This window comes from Marmota flaviventris, chromosome 19, assembly GCF_047511675.1.
Source record: "Marmota flaviventris isolate mMarFla1 chromosome 19, mMarFla1.hap1, whole genome shotgun sequence".
NCBI lineage: Eukaryota > Metazoa > Chordata > Mammalia > Rodentia > Sciuridae > Marmota > Marmota flaviventris.
The window spans coordinates 30,769,594-30,794,867 of record NC_092516.1 but is presented as its reverse complement, the minus strand read 5'-3'; the positions used below and the strand labels follow the sequence as shown (position 1 = coordinate 30,794,867).

Here is a 25,274-nt window from a genome sequence, read left to right as displayed (position 1 = left end):
ATTGTGTCTGTGTGGAGGCGTCGGGAGGGCCTAGGTCCGTGTGCGGTGCCCTTCGGCCGGCCTGAGCCCCAGAGTCAGCTCCCCTTTCTCGCCCAGCGCCCCCAGGCCGCTCCCGGGGCACACGGTGAGACTTGGGGCCGGCCTCTGGGGAGGGCGGGCGGGCCGCAGGGGGGTGTGCGTGGGGTGGGCGCTCCAGCTGCGGCCCGGGGATCCCCTCCGGCGGCCCCGGCGGAACGCGAAGCGAGTCCCTGCCCCTGCCTCCTCCCCAGGCCTAGCCGAAGGAAGCGCTATCTCCCGGGGAGACGCCCCCGCCCCACCCCCGGCTCCGGGCGAGAAGGGGTCAAGGGTTTCAGTGGCCGGGTCTTTCGGAGACCTGGGGAGAAGCCGTGTGAGGGCCCCTTCCGGGCCCCTAGCCCGCTGTGTCGTCATCCTCACTTGACGTTTCTGAGGACGGGGTCGCTAGCGAACTGACCCTTGTCTGATTTTTTTGCTCTCCGGTTGTCGCCATTTGCTTTGATTCCGGTGAAGGGTTTGGGGGTTGGCTCTCCCCCTCCCTCTGGGTCCTTGAGGACCTTGAGGTGAAAATGCGGAAGGCCGAGAGCTGGACACGTTTCGAGATGCCGCAGACGTTTACAGATCACCTGCTTTTTACCCTTTCCCCTCCGCACCCCCAACACTGAGCTGTGATTAAAGAGTATTTGAAGCCTGGTGAATAACGACCTAGTAGCGAATCATAGACAAACTGCTCTCTTTTAGGCTTATGGAATGCTTGAAAAGCTCTTAAAAATGAGTCGTCAGGTTAGGTGGATTTTTCAGTTCATCCTGCTTGACTTGGAGTGGGTGAGGAGTGAAGAGAATTTGTGGAAATCACACTGAGCCATTAGGAGACTGATTCGCTGAGTGACCTTGGATAAGACAAAACATCATGTCTTAATTTTGTCATCCATAAAATTAGATTTTCTCAAAAGGTCCTTCCAACTTTGAAATTATTTGGTCAATGGAATTGAAAAAATTCAGCTACAGTTTAGCCTGACACTTCCCCCACCTTCCCCTCCCTTTCCTGCAGTGCTTTCAGTACACAAAAAGATACTTTCATTATAGAGAGTGGCTGTTACATGGACTGGAACCAAAGAAAGCATTTATTGTACCGGCCAGTGCTAGGCGGATTGGAGGCAGTCAATAAATACTTGTTGAATTGTGGAGAATTCATCGTAACCACATCAACAAAGCACTGTTAATGTATATTCTGGCTAAGTATAGAGAAATAGCTTTGTTAGGTAGGGAACCACAATGGAGATTTGCCCTAGAATGTTTTTCCCAGGTTTATATCCTTTCTGCATCACTACTCCAAGTTCTTGTTCATTATTTCAGATAGTTTTTCACCAACCTCAAAATGCAAACAGGGAAGCCACCTACTTAATACTGTCATCTCTTGCTGATTCTCTGGTGAATAACCTAATGCTTGACCTAAGCATTTAAAGAGTCTTCCAATATTTTATACTACATCTAACTACAAGTAGGCTAATATTATGTTAAATGTTACATTTTCATTCTGTGGTAGAATCAATTTTTTGGATACCTAGTTGTCTTTTTAGGGTAGCCTTTTCATATTTTAAACCATTTGATATCTCTGTTAAAAAGTGGGGTGGAGGAGCAGATTGTTGAAACTTTAACTATGCCCTGGAAAAGATACTGGGAGATTGAGGAAACAGCCTTTGAAATAAACTGAGCTTATAAATAACCCAAGATGTTTGATAAATTGTTTATTTTTATCCTTGGTGAAAATTGGTTGCTGGAGGTAATCTTATCTAAAGTGAATGGTGTGTGGAATCTTCTTCATTTCAGAGGGACTCCAAATGTAGTTTTCTACTCCTACCCCTCTCACCATTTGACTGATAAGAATACTGAATGTCAGACAAGGTAAATAACTCACTTAGGAGTGGGTAACTTCTGTGTGGGAGACCACATTCACTTTTTTGGACTGTGCTGCTTTAGGATTTCTCCCATTGCTAGTCTTTTAAGCAGGCTGAAAATTAGAATATACAGTTATAACTCTTAACTTTATTTTTTAAAAATTAAAACGTCTCCAGGGCCCACTAGATGCCAGACACTGTTAAAAGTCCTCTATATATGTTAACTCACTTAATCCTCATGGCTCTATGAGATAAATGTCATTTTTTATTCCCATTGAACAGATAAGGAAACTGATGCATAACAAGGTTAACATGCCTAAGATCAACTAGTAAATGGGGAAAAGCTAACAAAGTCTTCCAAATTCTTCCAAGTACCCTATAGAACAAATTTGAGGGCAAGATTGAATGCACAAGGGGCAAAGGAATAGTAATATTTAAATTTAAATATTTAAGAAAATAAAAGGAACTAATGCTTTGCAAGGAATCTTGCTGAGTGGCATAAGTAGGAAAAAAAAACATTCTTAACAATAGTCTTGTTGAGGGGGAAATCAAGAAAAATCCTATTACAAAGAAAGAAGCAGCATAAGAAATTATGATCATGACTTAGGGCCTTTAGAGGCTGACGAGAAGTGGTGTGTGCTCAGGTTATCTGGGGAACCTTTGAGAAAAAAACTCACCCTTTCCGCAGCTGTCAGAACTCTTCTCTGACCCAGAGCAGGAGAAGAGAAATATTGAAGGTAGAGAAGAAGACCTGTCCCAGTTGGGAACAGAGGGATTGGGATTGTGCCCATTGTCCTTGTCTCCGTCCTCGTGGTCTCACGACCTCCTCAGAGTCTCTTCTTATTGATTGCCAATAACTCAAGCAGTGTCCTGCTCCATAGCTGAAATAGGATAAAATTTTCACAGTAGAGCTTTCTGATAATTGGTCTAGCTAGCTACCATGCTAATTCCACTACCTGGTTATCCCCACTTGCATCGCCACTTTGTCCCCTCTTAGGGCCTCAGTCAAACAGTAACTCAGGTGAAAATAGTGGATGATAGATGAGGCCTATTCCTGAGCAGTCACTCTTCATACTCACCTTCATAGGGTTTTGTTTTAGAAAGGATCTATGTACCCAGAAGCCCTTCCTTACCAACATGTAAAAATGGTTTAATAGCTTACGCTTAGAGTCAGAGTTAATTTCAAATCCTATCTCTGCCATTTACTTGCTGTGCAACCCTAGGTGAGTTATTTAATGTCAATAAAACCTCAGTTGTATCAAGTGAGGTGATGACAGTGGCCACTGCTTAAGATTGTTGGGTGGTCAAGTAAAGTGCTTAATGTAATGGTATTTGGAAAGCACTCAGTAATGGTGGCTGTTACTAGAAGATTCTTAAGCAGTCATGAGGGGCAAGTGGCATTTCAGCTTGGCTTTGAACAATAAGTAGAATTAGAAAAAGCAGAAATGGGGGCTGGGCATATGGCTCAGTTGGTAGAGCTCTTGCCTTGTATGCACAGGGCCCTGAGTTCAATCCCAGCACCACAAAAAGAAAAAAGGCAGAGAGGACTGGGAGGAAATTCCAGCCTTTGAGTATGATTCAAAGAAACAGTGGCTGCCAGAACACAGGGCATCAGCAAGACCTGCTGATTAGACTCATTTTGCTGGATGGGAAGGGTTTTTGCACACAGACTGCAAGGCTAGAATTGGGATGAATAATCTGAGAATAAGGTAGCAAATGAATTATGGGAGAGTAGGGAGCAAATGAAGACAAGGAATCAAAGAAGAGGCAGGTCGTGAGACTAGATCAAACAGTATAACAGACTTCTCCCTGGTGCTAGGAGAATGGATACCTAGAATGAGGGAAGGAATCAAAGGTGATCCTGAGTGATTGAGATATTAGCCAAACATCTCTAATATCTACTAATTGCTATTAATATCACTCATTGCCACACTCTAGGTAGTAAGAGGGCAGAAGGGGAACTGGAATAGTTCCTCTTGTCCATCTGTGCAGTTTAATTCTATAATATCTGTATAGAATTAAATCACCAGGTTCTCTAGGTAATAAATACAAAAGAAGACTGGAGTCACTGACCTTGTCGTGGAGGGCTTCATTGGGCGGTGACAGACAGGAACTGCAACTCAAATAATGAGAATATAATTGCCTTAAAACAGAAACTGCTAAGGATGTTCAAAGGAAGAAGGTACCTTATTTAATTTGGGGTATCAGGAAAGATTTGTGCATCTTGAGCAGTGAATAAAAATTCGACCAATAGAGTTGGTACAGTGGGAGAATGTTTACAGCAGAGAAGTGAAGGTGAAAGATGTGGCCCATGCTTGGGAGCATTGATGGACCGCAGAGGCTGAAACACAAGGCGGGTAAACTTGGAAGAGAAAAGTGGATTGTGTTGTGAAAGTGGAAGCTCTTGAACACTGAATTGGTAGCAGTGCTACACAGATCTTGGTATGTATGTTGTGTGTATTGGGACAGTGGAGAATGGGAGGTAGAGAAGCTATATGGAGCCCAGGTCCTAATCTAGGTGAGATAGGGATCCTGAATTAAGGTGGTAGAAAGAAATTCTGGGAGTCACAGCAAGAGAGTCTTTCTGCTGTTCATAATGAATTGAAGAAGAAACTATGGCTTCTGGGAAACATTTTGCCTCCAGCTGGGGAAAAACCAGCCAAAGGAATGATCTTGGGCAACTCCAGTCACTCACTGCCTCTTACAGAAGCATCCTGTCTATTCTCCATGTTCTAGGGGACCTCCTCCTGGAAGTGCCTTTCTTGTATACCTGTCAGTTCTCAGGGCTCCCCTAGCACTTGTATTGAAACCTTGGAACATTCTTGTTTTATTATTTGCATAAAAGAATCATGTTTCTCATCTTTTTATTTCCTTTGGATTTATAGGACACTTTGAAGATTAATTAGGAAGTGAAATAATTACAGCTGAAAGGCCTTTTGAGGGAAAGCTGATCTGGAGTTGGAAAACCAACTATCCCAGCAGGGAGGGTGGGGTGCTACAACAGGTCTGAAGGCATCAGTGGGAAAGGCTAGAAGGCGGTTTGTAATAAGATATTTACCAATTCAAAAATCATTGAAGAAATTCATTAAGGACATAAAGATGAGGTAGAAAAACTAGTCTTGTGATAATTCTCAAGATTGAAATAATAATCTTTGTGATAAAACAGTCATCTCAGCCAGGTGCAGTGGCACACGCCTATAATCCTAGTGGCTTGGAAGGCTGAGGCAGGAGGATCATGAGTTCAAAGCTAGCGTCAGCAATGGTAAGGCACTAAGAAACTCATTGAGACCTTATTTCTAAATAAAATACAAAATAGGGCTAGGGATGTGGCTCTTGGTGGTCTAATGCCCCCTGAGTTCAATCCCCAGTTCCGGGGGGGAGGGAAAAAGGGGTCATCTCCAAACTTTGCTTTCCATACAGCAGTCCCTCCTTATCTTTGGAGAAGATGTACCAAAGATGCCTCAACCATGTATAGTACTAAACCCTATATATGTTGTTATTTAGGTGATGCAGTTTAATTTATGTTGGGTGCAGTGAGATTAACAATAATAACAAATGGAGCAATTAATATGTTGCAATAAAGTTTGTTTTAAACTTAACGAATTGTTTATTTCTGTTAATTTTCCATCTTAAGTTTTCAGACCACAGTTGATTGCAGGTGACTGAAACCACAGAAAACAAAACAGCAGATAAAGGGGACCACTGTACATTCCTATCAGTAGAAACTATAAAAATTACATACATGCACTGTTCTACCGTTGTTTTGTATAATAAAACAAAATGTATGAAATTGTGCTATTAAATTACCCTAAAACAATTTTTGTGTTTTTAATTGTATATGACCCCTTTTCCACCAGAATTGTTAATTATGTTTTAGGCAAGCTGTGTAATTAAAAATGCTTTTCTAAAAGCTAGGGATGTAGCTTCGTGGCAGAGTACTCCCTAGCATGCTCAAGACTCTGGGTTTAATGCTTTGCTAGTTTAAAACTTTGTTTAATTTACTAGGATACAGCAGTTAGATGGTCTGTTTCTAAAACTTCAATTTGGTGCTTAGTTTTGTTGTTGTTATTGTTTTGTTTTTTTAATGTTGTGTTTTTTAGACCTTTATTTTAGTTATTTATATATGTTGCTGAGGATCCAACCCTATGCTTCATACATACTAGCTAGGCAAGTGCTCTACCACTGAGCTACAGCCCCAGTCCTGGTGCTTAGTTTTGATAGCTATGGAGATGAAAGAGATGCTTCACAAAGGTTTATAGAGGTGGAAGAATCGCACACATTTGTTCAGGTCAGTAACTCATGAACCACCATCCATACTAAATATTTGTTATTGAAATTCAGAGAGTGCATTTTCATTTTCCATGACCTTTACTCAGTAGTCTGCAAATTAATTAAGAAAGTTGGGCTTTATTCATTTTTTCTTTTTTCAGGCCTAGGTCTATAAGATTTTAAACAGGTTAGAAAGTAGTTCCAAGTTTTTAAAGAATGTATATACAAAGGTATTTTCAGTATACTTGGTATCATTTTTGGCACTTAGAATTGCATAATAATGGGAACACTTGTGTATCTATTCCCTTAATTGTTCTTACTGCACTTTTTTTTTTTTTTTTTTTTAAGCCAGCTGCTTTCTCACTCACTGGTGAGTTTTTGTTTAGATTGATTTTAGTTTTTACAGTCTAATCCGACTAACACCTCGCTCTCCATAGAAGCTTCAAGTGTCATTTTTTTGTGTTTGCATCATGAGTATTTCCTCTTAATTGTAGTCTCTGCAAGAATCTTTAAAGTTGCTGGTCTTTTTTATGAAGGTGAGGTTAAAGGTAGACAGGAGAGGGGCTGGGATTGTGGCTCAGTGGTGGAGTGCTTGTTTCATACATGTAAGGCCCTGTTCAATCCTCAGCACCACATTAAAAAAACAAATAAAGGTGTCTATCTACATCTAAAAAAAAAGAGAGAGGATGATTGATGGTTTCGCATAAAAGTAATAGAAATCACTAGATGATACATTAGCAAGTCCTGGGGCTTCAATTTTGACTTCCTGTTGACTACACTGGGTATTCACCTGCTACCAAAAAAAATTATTTACGGGGCTGGGGATGTGGCTCAAGTGGTAGCGCGCTCGCCTGGCATGCGTGCGGCCCGGGTTGGATCCTCAGCACCACATACAAACAAAGATGTTGTGTCCGCCAAAAACTAAAAAATAAATATTAAAATTCTCTCTCTCAAAAAAAAAAGAATTGTGTGCCCTGCATATGGTGATAAACTATATTGATAAAAAAAAAAAAAAAAGACTTAACTGTCTTACGACTCGGTTATATCATCTGTCAAATGGTACTAATAATGCTGCTGGGGTTGGTGTGGGGACAAAAGAAGATTGTGCATGTACTGTGCTTAACCTAGTGCTTGGCACTCTGCTAACTCAGCCCTCTCCAGGGTAAGCACTGTAAATGCAGCATTTCATAACCTGCTGGCCACATGGAGGGAAGTTGCTCTGATTCCAGGCAAATACCCTGGGGGTCACCGTTGCCTGTTTGAGTTTTCTATTTGCAAACCTTTGTCTGGAGTGACAGTAAAGACAGCCTGGCTTTGTGGGGTTGTTGGTAGATTTTTTTCCTTTCCTTTTTTCTTTTTTTTTTTAACTAGGAATTGAACCCAGGGACACTTTTTACCACTGAGTTACATCCACAGACCTATTTTTTTTTTTTTTTTTTTTTTTTTGAAGCAGAATCTTTTTAAGTTGCTGAGCCTGGCCCTGAACTCAGAATCCTCCTGCCTCAGTCTCCCAAATCCCTGGGATTACAGGCATGTGCCACAGTGTCCAGCCTCAGAGGCATTTTAAATGCCTTCTTGATGTGTAGCCTGGTGTGAAGATTAGTACAGGTCATTTTTATAAAAGTGCTAATAACTTTTTTCAATACTTCAGGAGTAGTACAGAAACAAATATAAAGCATCTTCTAGGACAGAAAAGCCAGCACAGACCCGGTTTTCATCACGCCAGTTCCCTGAGCCTGAATGATGACTGCTGAATCAAGGGAAGCGACAGGTCTGTCCCCGCAGGCTGCACAGGAGAAGGATGGGATTGTCATAGTGAAGGTAGAAGAGGAAGATGAAGATGATCACATGTGGGGGCAGGATTCCAACCTGCAGGAGACGCCTCCTCCTGACCCAGAGATATTCCGCCAGCGATTCAGGCGTTTTTGTTACCAGAACACTTTTGGGCCTCGAGAAGCTCTAAGTCGACTAAAAGAACTTTGTCATCAGTGGCTGCGACCAGAAATTAACACCAAGGAGCAGATCCTGGAGCTGCTGGTGCTGGAGCAGTTCCTTTCCATTCTACCTAAGGAGCTTCAAGTCTGGCTGCAGGAGTACCGGCCCGATAGTGGAGAGGAGGCTGTGACCCTTCTGGAAGATTTGGAGCTTGATCTGTCAGGACAGCAGGTAAGGTTGGTGTGAGAAGAACATGGACTTTGGAGCTAGGTGAAAATCACTGATTTAATGCTCATATTAAGAGTCTTTGTGGTGATGATTCTTCCTGCTCTCCTGGGCTCTTACAAAGTATTTGGGGACACCCTCTAGAATACACATGTGTTTAGCATTCATGAGGCTCCAGTTTCAGTCCGTGGCGATCCCCAAAAATATGTGTACTGACCTCCTCTTGCAGTTACTCACATATTTATGGTCTTTGTTTTAACATTTTAAAAATGATTTACCCACAAGTTCAACCTGATTATCTACAGGTCCCAGGTCAAGTGCATGGGCCTGAGATGCTTGCCAGAGGGATGGTGCCTCTGGATCCAGTTCAGGAGTCCTCAAGCTTTGACCTTCATCATGAGGCTTCCCAGTCCCATTTCAAGCATTCATCTCGGAAGCCCCGACTCTTGCAGTCCCGAGGTAAGAAGCAAGGTTTCATGCAGTAAGAAGCAACTGTTCCAACATGGAATTGCCCTACCCACGTTGTCAAGTGCCTGGGTAAAGAAGCATCCTTTTTATTGTTAGGCATAATTGTCATTGTCACTAAATATTAGGAAAGTATAACTCAGATCAGTGTCAGGAGTTAAATGATGGTAAGAGGTAAGTAAACTATGCATAATGAACTGGGTGGACATAACATTATTTATTAATTTGTTAGCTTTCCAGGTGTCTGGCAGATTTCTATTTTTTTTCATGTAGATTTCTAGTCAAATATTGGGAACAGATGATACACTTCCAGCCATGTTTTGAAACACTCTTATGTCTTAAATTATCTTTAAGAGGAACATAAATCTTTTTAAAGACTCATTTTATTTAAAATGTATAAAGATACCATATGGCATGACTCTTTTGTTATTTTTGAAAATTTCAAACAGAGGAAAACATTTTTTTAGTTGTGCAAATGATAAAAAAAATCAGTTGAGGGTCTTATTTTAAAAATCTGTTTCATTTTTTTTTCCTTTGAGGGAAATACATCTTTATCCAAATTTAGAATCAAGCAGGTACGTATGTCAGTAAAATCAATGAAATGCTAAAAGTACATAATTCAAGAAGTTGATCAAGACACATTACTTAACCAATGTGTGTGTTCGTGATGACATCTAGGGTGGAAATATTAGATCATGGAGCTTAAAGGGATGTTCTCTCTCCCATGCATCCTAGAGCACAATCAGCAGACATGCTGGAGAAATCCATACAGACCCATGCACTGATGTTGAAATATACCCTTCTAGGACTTGTGGGGTATCTTTACATTCCATAAGTAGAAGTCATAGAGAGTGACATTAGGAAATTAGAGAAGATATTAGTAGTCAGCCCACTAAATTAGCACTTCAGGTTGCTAGAGAAGCAATTTTAGAGACCCAATGCATAGAGTTGTCACTTAGTAAATTTTTCTTGAAAGACTTGAGACATACATTTATTCTCAGTTTTTCCTTTGTCTGTTCATCTTCCAGTGTTTCCTTACTCTTCGAAGATTTCAACTCAAAATTCTTGATGTTTTTGTGTACTTTGCGTTAGCTCTTGTTATTTTACAATTGGAAATAATTACAGGGTTTAGTAATTCAATTTCAAAATCATTTCTGTAATTAATACCTTTGTGGCTCAGTACCATCATCTGTCTACCAGTAACATTTCAGTAGTACTTGGCAAGGGGAGGAAAGAGGGAGCTTAATATTACTTTTATCATTTAAATTTTTTTCTGATTTTTATACATTGCAGCCATTGTGATCATATGATATGTTGTGGATGTCTTTTATTATGTATGTCATCCCATACCTCATACATTCATAAATGTCTCATCAACATTTGATCCATGTATATATTTTATTTAAAAACTTTATTATAACCAAGTGTGAGAAAAGTAGAGGGACAAACATAGCAAAACTTACCTAGAGGTAAGAAGACTCCTGTCTTACCTTATTTTTCTAGATATTTCTATGTCAGATTTTTAAAGCTGGGTTGCATTTTTTACAAACATAAGCACAAATGGGATTCTAATATCCTGGTACTATTCCTTGAGCTAGAGGAAAGTGTAAGTCAGATTTGAAACATGATTTGAATGTTACCCATTCTGTAACTGAGACTAGAGTCCTCCCTAGGTTTCAGACCTGGTTCCCCCATTCCTGAGTGACATTAGAAAAGTTATTCACCTTCTCCGGGCCTCAGTTCCCCCCTTTTTAAAGTGGAAGGGTTGGACCAGGTGATTTTAAGGCACTTTTATGACTCCTGTGACTTGCTTAAAATTAGAGGTCTCAGGAAAACTCAGGTCCTGCTTTCTTTCATTTATGTTCTCTGGAGCTCTCTACTCAGTAGTTAAACACGGAACAGTGAACTTGCTGGTGCAGAAGTGAGAGCGCCTCAGGCCATCAAGGGAGGCTCTGAGCAGAGCTGATTCACTCACAGCTCCTTTCTCCTCCCTCAGCTCTCCCTGTCACTCACGTTCCTGCCCCTCATCAGGAGGGGAGTCCCAGAGACCAGGCGATGGCATCTGCACTATTGACAGCAGATTCCCAGGTGAGCTATGGGCCCCTCTGCCCTACTGAGTCCCCGTAACTGCCTTCTCCTCCTGGAGCTCCTCTTACAGTCTCCGCCAGGCAGTAATTCTTGATGCCCTACCGCAGAGAAGCCCCACTGTCCCTCTTTGTTAGTTCTTGCTGCTGCAAACCCCCTCAAGCCCACAAAGCTCTGGTCACATGTTCTTCACCAGTGTCCTGTAGAGATGCCATCAACTCTGTCCCTGACTCTAGGTGTGGGCAATGGGACTGTCCCTGAGATTTGGGAGAACTGAGTGTGGGGAATCTCCTGTTATTTCAGGCAATGGTGAAGATCGAGGACATGGCCGTGTCCCTCATCCTGGAGGAATGGGGATGTCAGAACCTGGCTCGGAGGAATCTCAATAGGGACAGCAGGCAGGAGAATTATGGGAACGTGTTTTCCCAGGGTAAGACTGATGCAGGATTGTTATCTGATAAGATTGTTTTGCTTCTCTGTTAGTTGTGGGAACTCTCTGATATATTCAGTTGAGTGTTGATAAGGATTTTTAAGGCTACTGACTATCTTTCTTCAGAACAGGCAGGGAGAACCTTTGTGCTTAGTGAACTCCAAAAGCATAGTACTGTGACTCCCTGATTCCTAGTGTATTTTTTGCTCTTTGAAATCAGAAATCAACTCTTGTGCTCTGAGCCTCATCTCTTCAACCACTCATTTACTAGAGAGAATTTCGATTCCCTTCCCCAAGGGCCACACTTTAGGTTCCTCTGTCAAGGGAATATCTTTTTCCTGGTAGAGATGGCCAAGTAACTGATTATCAGTCTAATCCCAGCCCCTTGTCCTGGCACGCTGTACCTGAACCTACCAGGCACCCTTCTATGGGCTTCTGTCTTCTTCCATTCTGTGAGAGCATTGCTTGGAGACAACTTTACATTATCCCACTAACTTGCACCTGAAGCTCTCTCAGGATCAGGTTCCCAGTTTTCCAAAATAAATTGTGGTCTTCCACAAAGCGCTCTTGAGTAATAGTGTGTAGTGAATAAAGAAGTGCAACGGGCATCAGCCAGATAAGACAAGGTGATCCAACTGCCAGTCATTCATGTGGTCTCTGCTAGATCTTAACCCCTAGGAGTTAGTGCCACCAAGGAACCCTTAGATATGTACAGTAATAGGGAAGTTCACAGCAAGACTTTATCTTGGGAGGACAGGAATATTGAGTAAAGGGTGAACATAGAGTATCACTAAAAAAAACTCAGGTTTTATTTAAAACCATAGTTATAGCTGGGCTTTGTAGTTTCTAGGTACTTGCTCTTTGTTCTAGATGGAAATTAAGCCAAAGACTTGATCTGCTTTATTAACTGTTACTTGCTCTGATAACTTGAAAAAAAAAATTTTAGGAACATTCTGGGAACTGGCCAGACAGTGAACGATGTTGATTTGGAAGTCAAAATGTATACCAATTTCCTCTTTGTTGTAATTAGTTCTGTATTTATGGTAGTTTCATCACTAAAGTCGGAAGCTGAATATTATTTAGCTCCCCCATCATTGCATTCAGGGGCCTGTTGTGATACATAGACTCTTAAAGCCAAATAAATAAAGAATAGAGATATTTGGGTTTTCCCAGACAAATGTAAATATAAAATTGTGTACGTCTGTTATATAATTTGCAGTCTTCACTTTTTAAAAGTAACATGACTGGGCTGGGGTTGTAGAGTACTTTTCCTAGCATATGTGAGGCACTGATTTTGATCCTCAGCACCACATAAAAATAAATGAAGAAAACAAAGGATCTGTAGCTTAAAAATATATTTAGAACAAACTAAAAGCAACATGACACAAACAGTATAGCAACGTACAATAAAAATTAAACTTTAGTGTTTTAATACACTTAATTACTAAAATGAAGGGGTTAGCTCTACATTTGAAAATTGTTGTATCTTTATGGGCTGTGCAGAATCATTTTCAGTTTCTTTTCAATTATTCTCAGTTGTCAGTTGGTAAAGGTTTTTAATTCTGTTACTAGCAAGTGCCCCCACCACTCTTCACTCCATCTCCATCACTTGAGCACAGCTAGTTCTGTGCTGCTCCCCCTGGTGGAAGGAGACTATTCACTGTGTGTGAAGAGCCCCGCGACCTGCCAGCTTCTGACTTGTGCCTGTTAACCACCACCTTGTTAAGAAAACGCCAACAGAACTGGAGGAGTATTTGCTTTTCCTTCTTTCACTATATTCCTTTCTGCTAATATTTTCTAGAAAGACCTCTATATTCTCATTTTTTAAAAACTTACAAATATTTGCTGTAAATGGAACATGAGTTTTTCAATATGTATTCCTTCAAATTAATTATCGGGTAATCAAATAGTAGAATAATGACCTCCAAATTCCTTTAATTCCTTACCTCACCCTTAACTGGTTTCTCTTCCCTCTGCCCCTTCCCCACTGTGCCTGTTTATTTCATATTCTCTTTGCATGTACCCCTTTATTTTCTCTTTTTTCCACTCTGCTTGCCCTCTCATTTTCCAATTCTACTCCACATTGTCCCAATTTTTTCCTTATTTTTTTTTCTTTTTATCCTTGATTAATACTGTAAAGTCATTTTGCAGGCATAGAAGCTTCTTGGAAAATAATGTCACTTGATTAATCTTTGTCGTCAAAAGAAAAAGGTGCTATTTGTATTTTCTATTTATTGTGCCAGGTTGTGAAACCAGAAATGAGAATGAGGAGTCGACCTCAAAAGCTGAAGTCACAGAAGACTCAGCATCACATGGGGAGAAAGCAGGAAGATTTCAGAAAGAGTTTGGAGAGAAACGCGAACATCAGGGCAGAGTAGTAGAAAGGCAGCAGAGAAACCCTGAGGAGAAAACTGGAAAAGAGAAGAGAGAGTCAGGTCCAACTACAGCCAGGGATAAAAAACCTACCACAGGGGAGAGAGGTCCGAGGGAGAAGGGAAAAGGGTTGGGAAGAAGCTTCAGTCTGAGTTCAAACTTTAATACCCCTGAAGAGGTTCCAACAGGAGCAAAGTCTCACAGATGTGATGAATGTGGTAAATGCTTCACAAGAAGTTCAAGCCTTATCCGCCATAAAATCATCCACACTGGAGAGAAGCCCTATGAATGTAGTGAGTGTGGGAAAGCCTTCAGTCTCAACTCAAACCTTGTCCTGCATCAGCGAATCCACACAGGAGAGAAGCCTCATGAATGTAACGAGTGCGGCAAGGCCTTCAGTCACAGCTCGAATCTCATTCTGCACCAGCGCATCCACTCTGGAGAGAAGCCCTATGAATGTAACGAGTGTGGGAAGGCCTTCAGCCAGAGCTCAGACCTCACCAAGCACCAGAGGATCCACACAGGGGAGAAACCCTATGAATGTAGTGAGTGTGGGAAAGCTTTCAACCGAAACTCGTACCTTATTTTGCATCGGAGAATCCACACCCGAGAAAAGCCCTACAAGTGTACCAAGTGTGGCAAGGCCTTCACCCGGAGCTCAACCCTCACTCTGCATCACAGAATCCATGCCAGAGAGCGAGCCTTGGAATATAGCCCAGCCTCCCTGGATGCATTTGGAGCATTTCTCAAAAGTTGTGTGTAAAGCAAGAATTTGTCATCAAGCCATTTCCCCTTTTGTTTCTAAAATTATTTCAGAAATGCGTGCCCATTGAGGGGGGAAAAAAGCAGCCTCAACAGATTTAAAAAAAAAAAAAAAATCATGATTAAGGATCCTTAGAGTTACATCAGCAGTGTTCTGCCTTTGTGTTGTCTGTGGGCAGGTAATTCTTCCACACAGCCCCTGCAGGGAAAACTGGTCAGATGGGTAATCCATACAATATTTCCACATAAGATAAAAGCACACACGCAGGAAAACATCAAGCTTTTCAGTATTGAGGATACCTTTAAGGAGCTCTTTGAACCTCAGCAACCACAGCATAAATTGAAAGAACAAGATTGGCTCTGTGAACATGCTTCTGAAGTTAGGAAGCCACTTGCTGCAAACAAGCTCTACCTGGCCAATATCTTGCTTATTTCTCAAAAAAGAGAGTTAAAACAAAAACTACATGGGGACATGCTGCTGCTCAAGCTAGTTATATATCCCATAAGTTATATAGCTGATCACTGGTAGCCTACCAAAGCTATAGAAATCTAGGACTGTGCTGATCAGTATCAAACCAAAGATTTCTATCTCTTCCTGAAAGAGAGGGTATGTGCACCAGTCTACAGTTCCAAAGGACTGCAACAAATGTAGATGGTTCTATCCTCATCACTGAGATCAGTTCTCCTGAAACAGCAACAACAATTCAAAACACTTCTCTCCCTTCTTGAAGTCCCTAAAGCACTCTAGCACTCCTAAATGCATTTCTCCACAAGTTAGCACTTGATCATATACTGACTTTTAATCCTTCATTGTTTCATATATGGAAGTTTTTATTCATCCCCCAAAAGAGATGCTTCAGTTGTCAAGGGATATAGTTATGTTCCTGACAGCCCGGCACTGTACCTAGTGCTGAACCCATAAAGAGGCACTCCCTATATCCTATATCTGACTTCTAACAGGACTTTCATATTTATAATAAAGCCCTGTGAATCATAAGTACCTGAAATATGGTAGCCTGGCCCAACTTTGAAAGAGGACCTTCACAGCCACACGGCATGCTAAGACCTCTAGGGCCAATGCTATTTTTGTCCTAAACATAAACGAAGGCGCTGATTAGCTGCCTGCATAGACTTTCTAAACGTGGATTGGTGAATAAATACTACAGAATGTCAGAAATTACTATATTGATACCATCTTAAGGAAAATGTGAACACTGACTAAGGTCATTTTTTGACATCTTTCCATGGCAAAGATCTTAGCCAGAATTCTCTTCAGTCAGCTGCTGAACAATATGATGATTTGGGCACTTTGTAACTTAAGATATTATAGTTCAGAAGATGTGTTTTGTTGCTTTTCAGAAAAAGAAAAGGGAGCATTTTTTTCCACACTTTTCCAGAAACTTTCAAAAAGAACTTACCTTCATTAGCAGGCAATTATGAAAGGTAGTTCGTTGCTCTGAGCAGTTCACTGATAGTATATCAGAAATGGTTGATTGTGTCATAGTCATAGTACACAGTATCTTTTTTTGTTACTCATCACTAAAAATTGAAGTGAGGTTATGGAACTATTATCTCCATCTGTGCAGCTCAAGTCAGGTGGCTCTCTAGAAGCTGCTGATGGAGACTGTTTCACATACACAAGGGACCCGAGTATCATGGACTGTGACAGTATCAAGGGTTTGGTTAGAGAGGGCTCTGTTCATGAGATGAGAGCTTTCAGATGGCCATGGATAGCCCTGCAGAAAGCTAGAAACCGGCTAAAAACAAACCTGAAGACCATCAGCGTGAACACCCTGTAACAGGAAAACCCCACTTCAATTTGAGATGTTCCCTCAAGAAACAATAAAACTAGCATTTATCAGTCATTTGCTGACCAGCAGCAAAAATCCACGAGATAGCATGATGGAGCCAATGAGATGGAGGCGTGTATGGGCTCAGCTCCAGACCACACTAGAATTCTGCACAGCATTCATTCTTGTTCTCTCTTTGGCTTTCTTATTTGGACTAACTGCAGCTTCTCTGTAGCTTCTAAGCAGTTTCTTCAGTGTTGACTGGGGAGACCACGTAAAATAAGTCAGCCAGTTACCAGAATATTTCTATCCATCCAACTAAAAAAAAATGATATATTCTAGAAGAGTGTATCTAATTCACTTTCTGTAAAGAAATGAAAGTAGAAATTCATCAAGAATTTTCTTCAAAGAATGAGCCACAGTGGTGGTTGCCTAGAAAATTGCTGGTGCTTTTGAGAGGACTTTTGTCCCCTGAAAGCAACAAAATGACGTGCACAATTCCAGACATCCATTCCAAACTCTCTGCCTTTGTTCTTAAGAGGGAAAGGACTTTGGTCAGTTTCACATTGGCTTCGCCCCCACTTCCCCCACTACATGCTGACAAAATTCAGCTGTCATTTTGGGATTTTGTTTATAAGTGAAATTTAAATATGACCTGTGCCCCTTCATTTGGCTCCCATTTTATTGGGATGTTCTGCTGGCTGTTGGATAGCTACTGGGGTTGCTTCAGATCTTTGGCAGATGCACTCTTAGAGGCAGCAATTTGAATGTTTGTTTCCCGAGAACAGACTACAACTAGTTATTAAAACCATTTGCATTGCATTCACTTATCAGATGCTCAGTGCAGAGGTGTCATTGGGCCATGGTCAAAAACTCTGGCAACATCTAATTAGTGCTCAGGATAGACATTCAAAAGTTCTTGACTGGGTGAAGTCTGTTAACAGTTGGTACACTATAGCTGACCATCAGCATGCTAGTTGACCTAATGGAACTTTTTTGAAGTTTTTAAAGATATACCTTAACCTTGCCAGGAAAAGAAGTAAAATTGTTCAGGTTGTGGGTATTTGTTTCTACTCCAGCCTGACAAGCAAGGCCAAACTTGAGAATATAGATATGTGAGACCTTTTGGTATTTAAGGCACTTAATTAAGTCATAAAGGTGAAACTACTAAATGTGTGGAGAGAGTGACATGTTTGATATGTAGAACGATTCACATATGTCAGAGAATTTATTCCAGAGAGGAACCTCTTGAATGTGATAAGTATGGCAAAGCCTTTAATCACAGCTCAGCCCTTAGCTCAGAAAGCTTACACTGTAAATAAACTTAATAACATTATATGTGAGGAAAATGTTCATGTATAGCACTCATTGCTTTGGACAGAAAATGAATTCCCTCGGTATGTTCTAGTCATGCAATAAATTACAAAACACGGCAGAAGGAGCTCGGTCTTAACTCCACAGGATCCACAGAAGAAAACAATGTGGGGAAATGCTAAAGAAATAGCAAAATGTACAACTTTAAAAATTGTTAATGTTGGGTACTTCTCTACATTTTGTATGGCCATAATGTCACTGTGTTTTGTACCTGGGCCCCTATTATTTTGTACATTTCCTTGTAAACAGATAATGTATTTTAATTTGACAGTGCACATCACTTCAAAAGAGAGGTTTTGGAGTGAATAGTGAAGAGATTGATGTGGTAATGGACAAAAAGTCAGTTCACAGAACTGAGAAGTGGGAGGATGAAGGGGAAAAGACCTTCATTGTTTGGTGCTTATTGAATCGAGAGAAGAAATCAGTAAATTCATGAGGAGAGACAGGCTAATAGGGCACTAAAATGAAACGACTCCTCTAAACATCTGCAACTCCTCAAAAGAGTTTTCAAAACTGGGAAGTTGACCTCTGAGCTGCTAGGTCACTACTGCAAGCAGAGGGAGTAGATGGATTTGAGCTTGTTGGGGAGGAATTGAATCAATGAGTTGAGAGTAAGACATACTGCAGTGGCCATTGGGACTGATAATCTGACCAGATTCTGTAAAACCACAATCTTGCCTCCCCGCTAACTTTTAAATCTTTATGCTTAGAAAATTGGGGATGTGAAAACACCAAGATGGGCAGTTTCCTGGGAAATAAGTTGGCACTGCAGGAGAGTTGTCTGATGAGTCTCAAGAAGCATTTTGCAAGATTCCTTTGGGCTGTGCTCCTGTGTACCTTCCTTGTCCCCACGCTTCCCTGGTTTGACTGTTAGGATAGAGGGTTTGTGAAGATTCATAGTTGTAAACATTGTTCTGTTTTGTTTTTTGATCTAGAGTTAGTCACCTTCCAGGTAGGCATGCTGGTCCATTTATCCAAAGCCAATTAAACCAGTCCATCCTGACATCCTCATGGAATACTGTGTGAATTGGAGTAAAAGTATTGAAATACAGCCCAACAGTGACAGCAGTACTTGCCCCAGGAGCCCTATTTTTGTGCATCCCACTCTGAGTAACTTCTCAGAAATATTTGAGGGTGCTGGGGTTTCCCATTGAGGAAACTAAATCACTGCAGATTAAGTGAAACAGAATCAGAAAAGCAAATTAGTTAGTATAAATAAGTTCTATCATAGAAATTAGTGTAGATGTTCATTTCAACTACTTCTGGAGAATTTAATATAAAGCATTATTGTTTGAAAAGTTTTCCTAACGTAGATTTAGTTTTCATTTTTAAAATAGACACTCTACCTTTAAAAACTGTTACTTATTTTGCTATTCAGATTAATTTTTTATTATATCCAAAAATGAATTTATTTGTTTTGCTTTTCAAAGCTTTGTAAAACAAACTTGAAATTAAAGGGAGGTAAGCCATCTCCTGTTCTGCAGGTCCAACAAAAGTTTGGGAAATACTTTGGCATCCCATAATATAAGATGTATTAACATGAGAACTTGGCTTCATACTATCTGGTTCTCTTTACTAGAGGACACCACCAACCCCCTGCTTTTCTCTGTTATCCTAAATAGTAGAAGAAAGTAGTCATTAGGTAATCTCTAAACCATGGTTTGCTGTGATTTTAATAGTTTTTAATCGTGGAGATGCTCACACCTCCATTTACTAAAAGAATCATGATTCACTTCAGCTTACATAGTAATTGGCAAAGTTAATTGGTTTTTAAATTAAATTTTCTCCCCTCAACAAGCATTCAGTAAGCAGTGAGGCCATTTGCTTGGTGATGCAAAGAATGAGGTCTGTGTGGTTGAAAGAGGCAGCGCTGGGCTGGGGCTGGGGCTCAGTGGTAGAGCGCTTGCCTAGCATGTGTGAGGCACTCAGCACCGCATATAAATAAATGAATAAAATAAATGTCCATCAACAACTAAATATATATATATGTGGGGAAAAAAAAAAAAAGCGGTGCTGACACTTGGATTTCATTCCAGTTTCAAATTTGGCTTTTAAGTTCCTTTGGTCCAGGGAAGGAACCAGGCATCTGTAGTCACTCTCAATATTGTGCAGTCTCCTGACAAGGTTGGGTATATTAGGAAGGAGAGTTATACCAGCTGGAAAAGAGAGAAAAAAACTGGGAATGTGCTGGGCTTCCTGCTCCCTTGCCTTTCTCCTTGCCTCACCTGGGTAACAACATTCAGCTGCTGCTTGAAGTTTCTAGTCTGCCCTAGCAAGGACAAAGCATGTTAGACGTAGAGGTGCTTCTGCTGGTAGCAGGGGTATTATTTGAAAAGATATATGGGGGTGGGGGGGTGGGAGGAAGCAGGTTGTGATTATGCAGGAAAATCCTAAAAAGTGTATGAGTGTAGGGGTAAGGGGTGGGTTATGCAAGCAAGATCGTAATTATTTTAAAATAAGCATATGTATTTTTATTAACTTTTAGTTAAATATAGATTATTACAACCAGGTCAACATAAGGCTAAATCTATATATAGAGCTAACTCAGGCATTGTCTTATTTGTAGACTAGATAAAACAACCTGTCCTGTCCTGTCAGTTCCCAGCTTCTTTTAGAATAAATTTAGACCAAAAGAAGAAACTTGTCTTTGTATACCCGCAGAATTAAGTTATTGCTGTTCAGAACTGGGTTTTTCATTTTAACAGTCTCTGAAGAGTCCAGGTGCTTAGTAGATGTTCAATAAATGATTTTAAAATTGAATTTGTTTGCTTACAATCCTCATTAACATTTCCAGAAAGGCTTCTTTCACTAAATAATGACATCCTAGAGGAAAGTGGTTGGTTTAAGAACTAGGGAACTCTTTCACTAAAATAGTTTGAAACCTTGATTGAGGTATAAAATTTCAATCAGAGAAATGGCAGCAAAAATTCATAGTGGTCCATTTTAGGAGGCCAGTGGTATCTGACAAATGTTAGAGTAGTGAAGTTGGGAAAGGAAATTGTGGGGATTTGTAATATTCTCTTTGTTGTTTCTCTTCTGGGTCATGGTAAAAACAATAAATTATCATCTCTAGGTGGCAATACTTGTGTTTGGTTTTTTAGATCCACTTAGTCATCATAACTGCACAAATTTGCCAGGTGTGGTGGCACACACCTGTAATCCCAAGGGTGAGGGAGGCTGAGGCAGGATCAGGAGTTCAAAGCCTGCCTCAACATCTTAGCGAGGCCCTAAGCAACTCTGCAAGAACCCATCTCTAAATAAAATACAAAAAGGGCCAGGATGTGGTTAAGAGCCCCTGGATTCAATCCCTGGTACCAATAATAATAATAATAATTGCACAAATTTGGGATAAAGAAAAAAGCAAAACTTCAAAGTTAAGAACTGGAACTGCAACCCACAAAACTCAATTTTAGTTTTTTACATTGTCTATTTAAACATTTCACCAGATTTAGTGATTTACTTCACCTGAGTAGAGGTGAAGCCACTCTGGTTCTGTCTCAGGCTCCTTAATATCAGAGTGCTCAGTCCTCCCCTGCTTGCTTCAGAACAATGATGGAATAAATGGGTCAAGGGAACTTCACCCCATCTTGTCCCATCCTTGAGCAGAGGGCTCCAGAAAGCAGAGTCCGAGGTAAGGGCTGGTGTGCGGATGACTTAATTTAAGAAATAATTCCAGAGAACAAGAAGATACTGGGAAGAAATCCAATACGTACTGAGTTTGGTCACGGGGATAAGTGAAGCCCAATATCCCCATGACAAGATTGCCTACTCTGGGAACTGCATGAGGGAGCATTTATTCAAAAGTTGCTCCAGGGAGTGATAACTTCCTACTCCAGGTTTGCACACCATGGAGGCCAGGGAGCAAGTGCTGCTGGGTGCACCTGCTAAAACTGTTCACTCCAATGGCCTGGGTGAAAAGTGAGCTGGGGAGATGCAGGGCAGGATCTACAGTGTCCAAAGCATGATCTGTGAACTGCTTCTCCTCACAAGACTGCTGACACCAAATTGGGGTTTCCCCACACCACTTATCTCAGCAACACCAGATGTCCTATAAGCAAGCAAATGAACAGCCAGAAGGCCTGGTCTAAGGTGGGCTTGGGGAGGTGCATGGAGCTTCCATACCTTCTCTGGGCAGGTCACCCTCCCAGCACTTCACTATTACCCAAGAAGCTTCACAAGCCTGGGGATTGGGGAGTTTATGGAGTTTTCATTATGTAGGCATGAATGGTTACATCTTTAATCATTGGTGATAACACACTCCAGCCCCTCTGTTCCCAGCAATCAGTGGGTCTGATCAGGGGCTTCAACCCTCTAACCATTCTCTGGTCTCTCCAGCAATCAACACCTAGGCTGAAGCTATCTAGGGGACCCCAGTCACCAGTCATCTCATCAACATACAAGTAACACATCTCGGGGCAGGGTATGGTGACACACACCTGTAATCTCAACTCAGGAGGCTGAGGCAAAGAGGATTGCAAATTCAAAGCCAGCCTCAGCAATTTAGCAAGGCCCTAAGAAACTTAATGAGACCCTGTCTCAAAAAATAAAATGGACTGGGGATGTGGCTCAGTGGTTAAGTGCCCCTCGGTTCAATCCTCAGTATAAAAAACAACAACAACCAAAATAACCCACCACCACTCTGGAGAGTCCAAAGGTTTTAGGAGCTGTGTGCCAGGAACTAGGAACAAAGACTAAGTTGTGTTTTTTGTTTGTTTGTTTTTGTTTTTATCGTAGTATCATACCTTCAAAAACTCTGAAAACTGCCTGCTCTTGAGGTAGCACGATCATATTGTATTTGTCTTGGCTGGTCCATCTGTGATTCTGTAGGACAGAACCTTCCAAATCTGTTGATGAGGGGCCCCTGTGAGAGAGTCTAGGTTGGGCATGGAAAGGACCAGAGGCTCACACTGTCCCCACGGCACCCAAGAGCCACTGAGTCATAAGGCTCAGGGTTTACCTCCCGAGACCTCTCTTCCTTCACTCCTGTCCTGTCGAGTGCAAAGCCTGGTAGCTTCTTCTTCCTCCATTCCTGGGCCTGGCCCTGAGAGCTGCAAGAGGAAAATATGCAGACATTATTATTATTGTTAAGAATGAAGGCCACCTTCATTCTTAACCCCTGCCCTTGGTCAATCCTATGTTCCGTGCCCCTCAACATTCTGAGTTTCTCCTGCTTCCTAACCTCACATGCCTCCCACAGCCTTGCCTCACCCCTTTTCAGTGGACATCCCTCAATATTCTTTCCAAGGACCTCACCTATCCAAATGTGCTTCCTATTTGGTTGGTCTGACCCAGCTAGCCTGCCCTGCTGACTTCGAGGCACAGGACCTCCCTCTTTAGTGCCTCCAGGCTCCTCCTCACCCCTGGACACTTACCCTATGTCTGAATAAGCATAAACCTTTGGTTTTTAAGGGACAAAAGCAAATTCTTAAAAATTATGGCAAATGCCTATAATCCCAGCTGCTTGGGAGGCTGAGGCAGGAGAATAACAAGTTCAAAGGTATCCTATACAATTTAGACCATCTCAAAATAAAATGAAAAGAGTTGTAAATGTACAAAATACAATAGTGCTTGCCTAGCAGTTGTGAGGACCTGGGTTCGATCCCCAGCATCACACAGACACACACATACACACATAAAAAAAAATCTTTGTTGTCTTTGCTTAATCTTTGTCAAGAGCTGTGCCCTTAACATAGACCACATGTGTTTGTATCTTTCCACAATGTCACAATTTATTGAATCATAATAAATTCACACTTTCATTGTCGTTAATTCACCGAATACTCATGGTTCACTTGGTAGCAATGATCAGAAATTCTTTTATTCCATTACAATCTTAATAATATCTGTAATACTCAAGTCATACATCACACAATGATAGATGGGTTATAGAAAGTCTAAGATAAAGCCAGACATGGTGGCACACACCTGTAACCCCAGCGACTTGAAAGGCTGAGTCGGGAGGATTGCAAATTGGAGGCCAGCCTCGGAAATTTAACGAAGACCCCTCTCAAAATACAACATTAAAAAGGTTGAAATATGGGCTGGGGATATAGCTCAGTTGATAGAGCACTTGCCTCACATGCACAGCACACCTGAAAAAAAAAAAAGGGTTGAAATATAGCTCTGTAGTAAAACACCCCTGGATTCAGTCCCAGTTACCATAGATAGATAAATAATGCCAAGTTTATCTGGCTCCAGCAACTAGTTTCTTTTCACTACTGTCTCTTGTCCTCCTTTATGAGCTTGACGATGCTCCCATTTTCATCCATCACTACTGTGACCCCAAATTATGTTTATGGAGCATCTTTGCATAAAGGTTAAGCACACAAGCATTTGGAGCTGCAGCAGTTTAGATATTCAAATATGTCTGGTGCTGCTGGAGGTCCTTGAGGAGGAAGGGAATTTGCATGGGGAGGGCTAGACCAAGTACCCATTGTGATCTCCTTTCACTTGGGTTATGCAGACCTTTTCTGGGTTTTTTCACAAACAAGAGAACAAGTCAGCAAACTGTTATTACAGAAGGAAAAGGTCTTGGCAGGATATATTGCCTTTCTTTTTTTCTGGAGAAGGCAGAACAGAGGAAGGAATGAGGTAGATGGAGCCACATCTATCCCTGGTAGATTGACATTAAAAACAGAAAGGAGATTGGGCTGGGTGTGTAGCTCATTGGTAGAGCTCACGTATGAGACCCTGTCTTCAACCCCCAGCACCAAAGCAACACAAAACAACAGAAGATTAGAAATAATATCATAGCAAAGCATTTTGAGGATTTAAAATCCCTTACTATTTGTGAGTGTTGTTTCTTTACCAAGCCAGTTAACTCTCACATGCATGCTATAATTAATCTTTCTCCAAATATTTTAAAGTTGTGGGAGCAGGCATTAATTTGCCCATTTTTCAGATCATTAGATTGCATACCCAGATCTTCCAAGTTTCATTGGCAACAGAATTCTGGTTCTAAGGTAGAGGGTTCTGACAGATTCTTTACTTGACCAAACTTTAGTCAGTTTACTAAATCTTTTAGACCCACCTGTGTACTTCTTGTAAAATTCTGTTTCAGCAAGAAACCCTGCTAAGTCAGTTTAGCTGAAATCCGTCCCCCCATTCTCCATATCTTATCTCCTAGATACCTGATTGAGTTCCTCATCCTCTGCCATGCCCTAGGTGATGTCTGATATCCTGGCCTTTGTCCATAATTCTGTTAGGTTGCTTTAGCCAGAATCCTTCTTCTTTTTTTTTTTTTCCTATATTTTATCTTTTTTAGCTACACATGACATTACAATGATCTTGGCAATTCATACATTTGAATCATTGGGGTATAATTTCTCATTTTTCTAATTGTACAGATTGCAGAATCACAATGGTCATAGAGTCACCTATATACAAACATCTTTCTTACACCTGATGTTTATTCTTAGTAATTTTCCATCCAATTATCCCCACCCTCTGATCCTATCAATTCCCACTTGCCAATGCTGTATTTGGAGTAAGGCCCAATCTCTGCCTTTTACTGCAAAAATCCCATTTCAGTGGTCCCTGTTGGTACCAGTCCCCAAATTAGGTGTTTCTTGCTGTACTCTAACAAGGACTCAATAATTTTTTCTTTTAATATTTTATTTTTTAGTTGTAGTTGGACACAATACCTTTATTTCA

At 41.0% G+C, this 25,274-nt stretch overlaps 1 protein-coding gene across 2 annotated transcripts; it reads left to right on the top strand.

Moving 5' to 3' along the window:
• Window positions 1-5: 5 nt before the first annotated feature.
• On the top strand, window positions 6-18,626 carry Zkscan1 (zinc finger with KRAB and SCAN domains 1). 2 transcript variants are annotated; one of them, XM_027952886.2, is made up of 6 exons: window positions 6-124; window positions 7,834-8,348; window positions 8,648-8,801; window positions 10,804-10,895; window positions 11,196-11,322; window positions 13,566-18,626. In XM_027952886.2, exons 2-6 carry the CDS (start codon window positions 7,923-7,925, stop codon window positions 14,456-14,458), a joined length of 1,692 nt encoding a protein of 563 aa, XP_027808687.1. In that variant the 5' UTR covers window positions 6-124; window positions 7,834-7,922; the 3' UTR covers window positions 14,459-18,626. The 2 variants fall into 2 exon arrangements, with proteins under 2 accessions (XP_027808687.1, XP_071461705.1); XM_071605604.1 differs by lacking the exons at window positions 10,804-10,895; window positions 11,196-11,322.
• The last annotated feature ends 6,648 nt before the right edge of the window (window positions 18,627-25,274 follow it).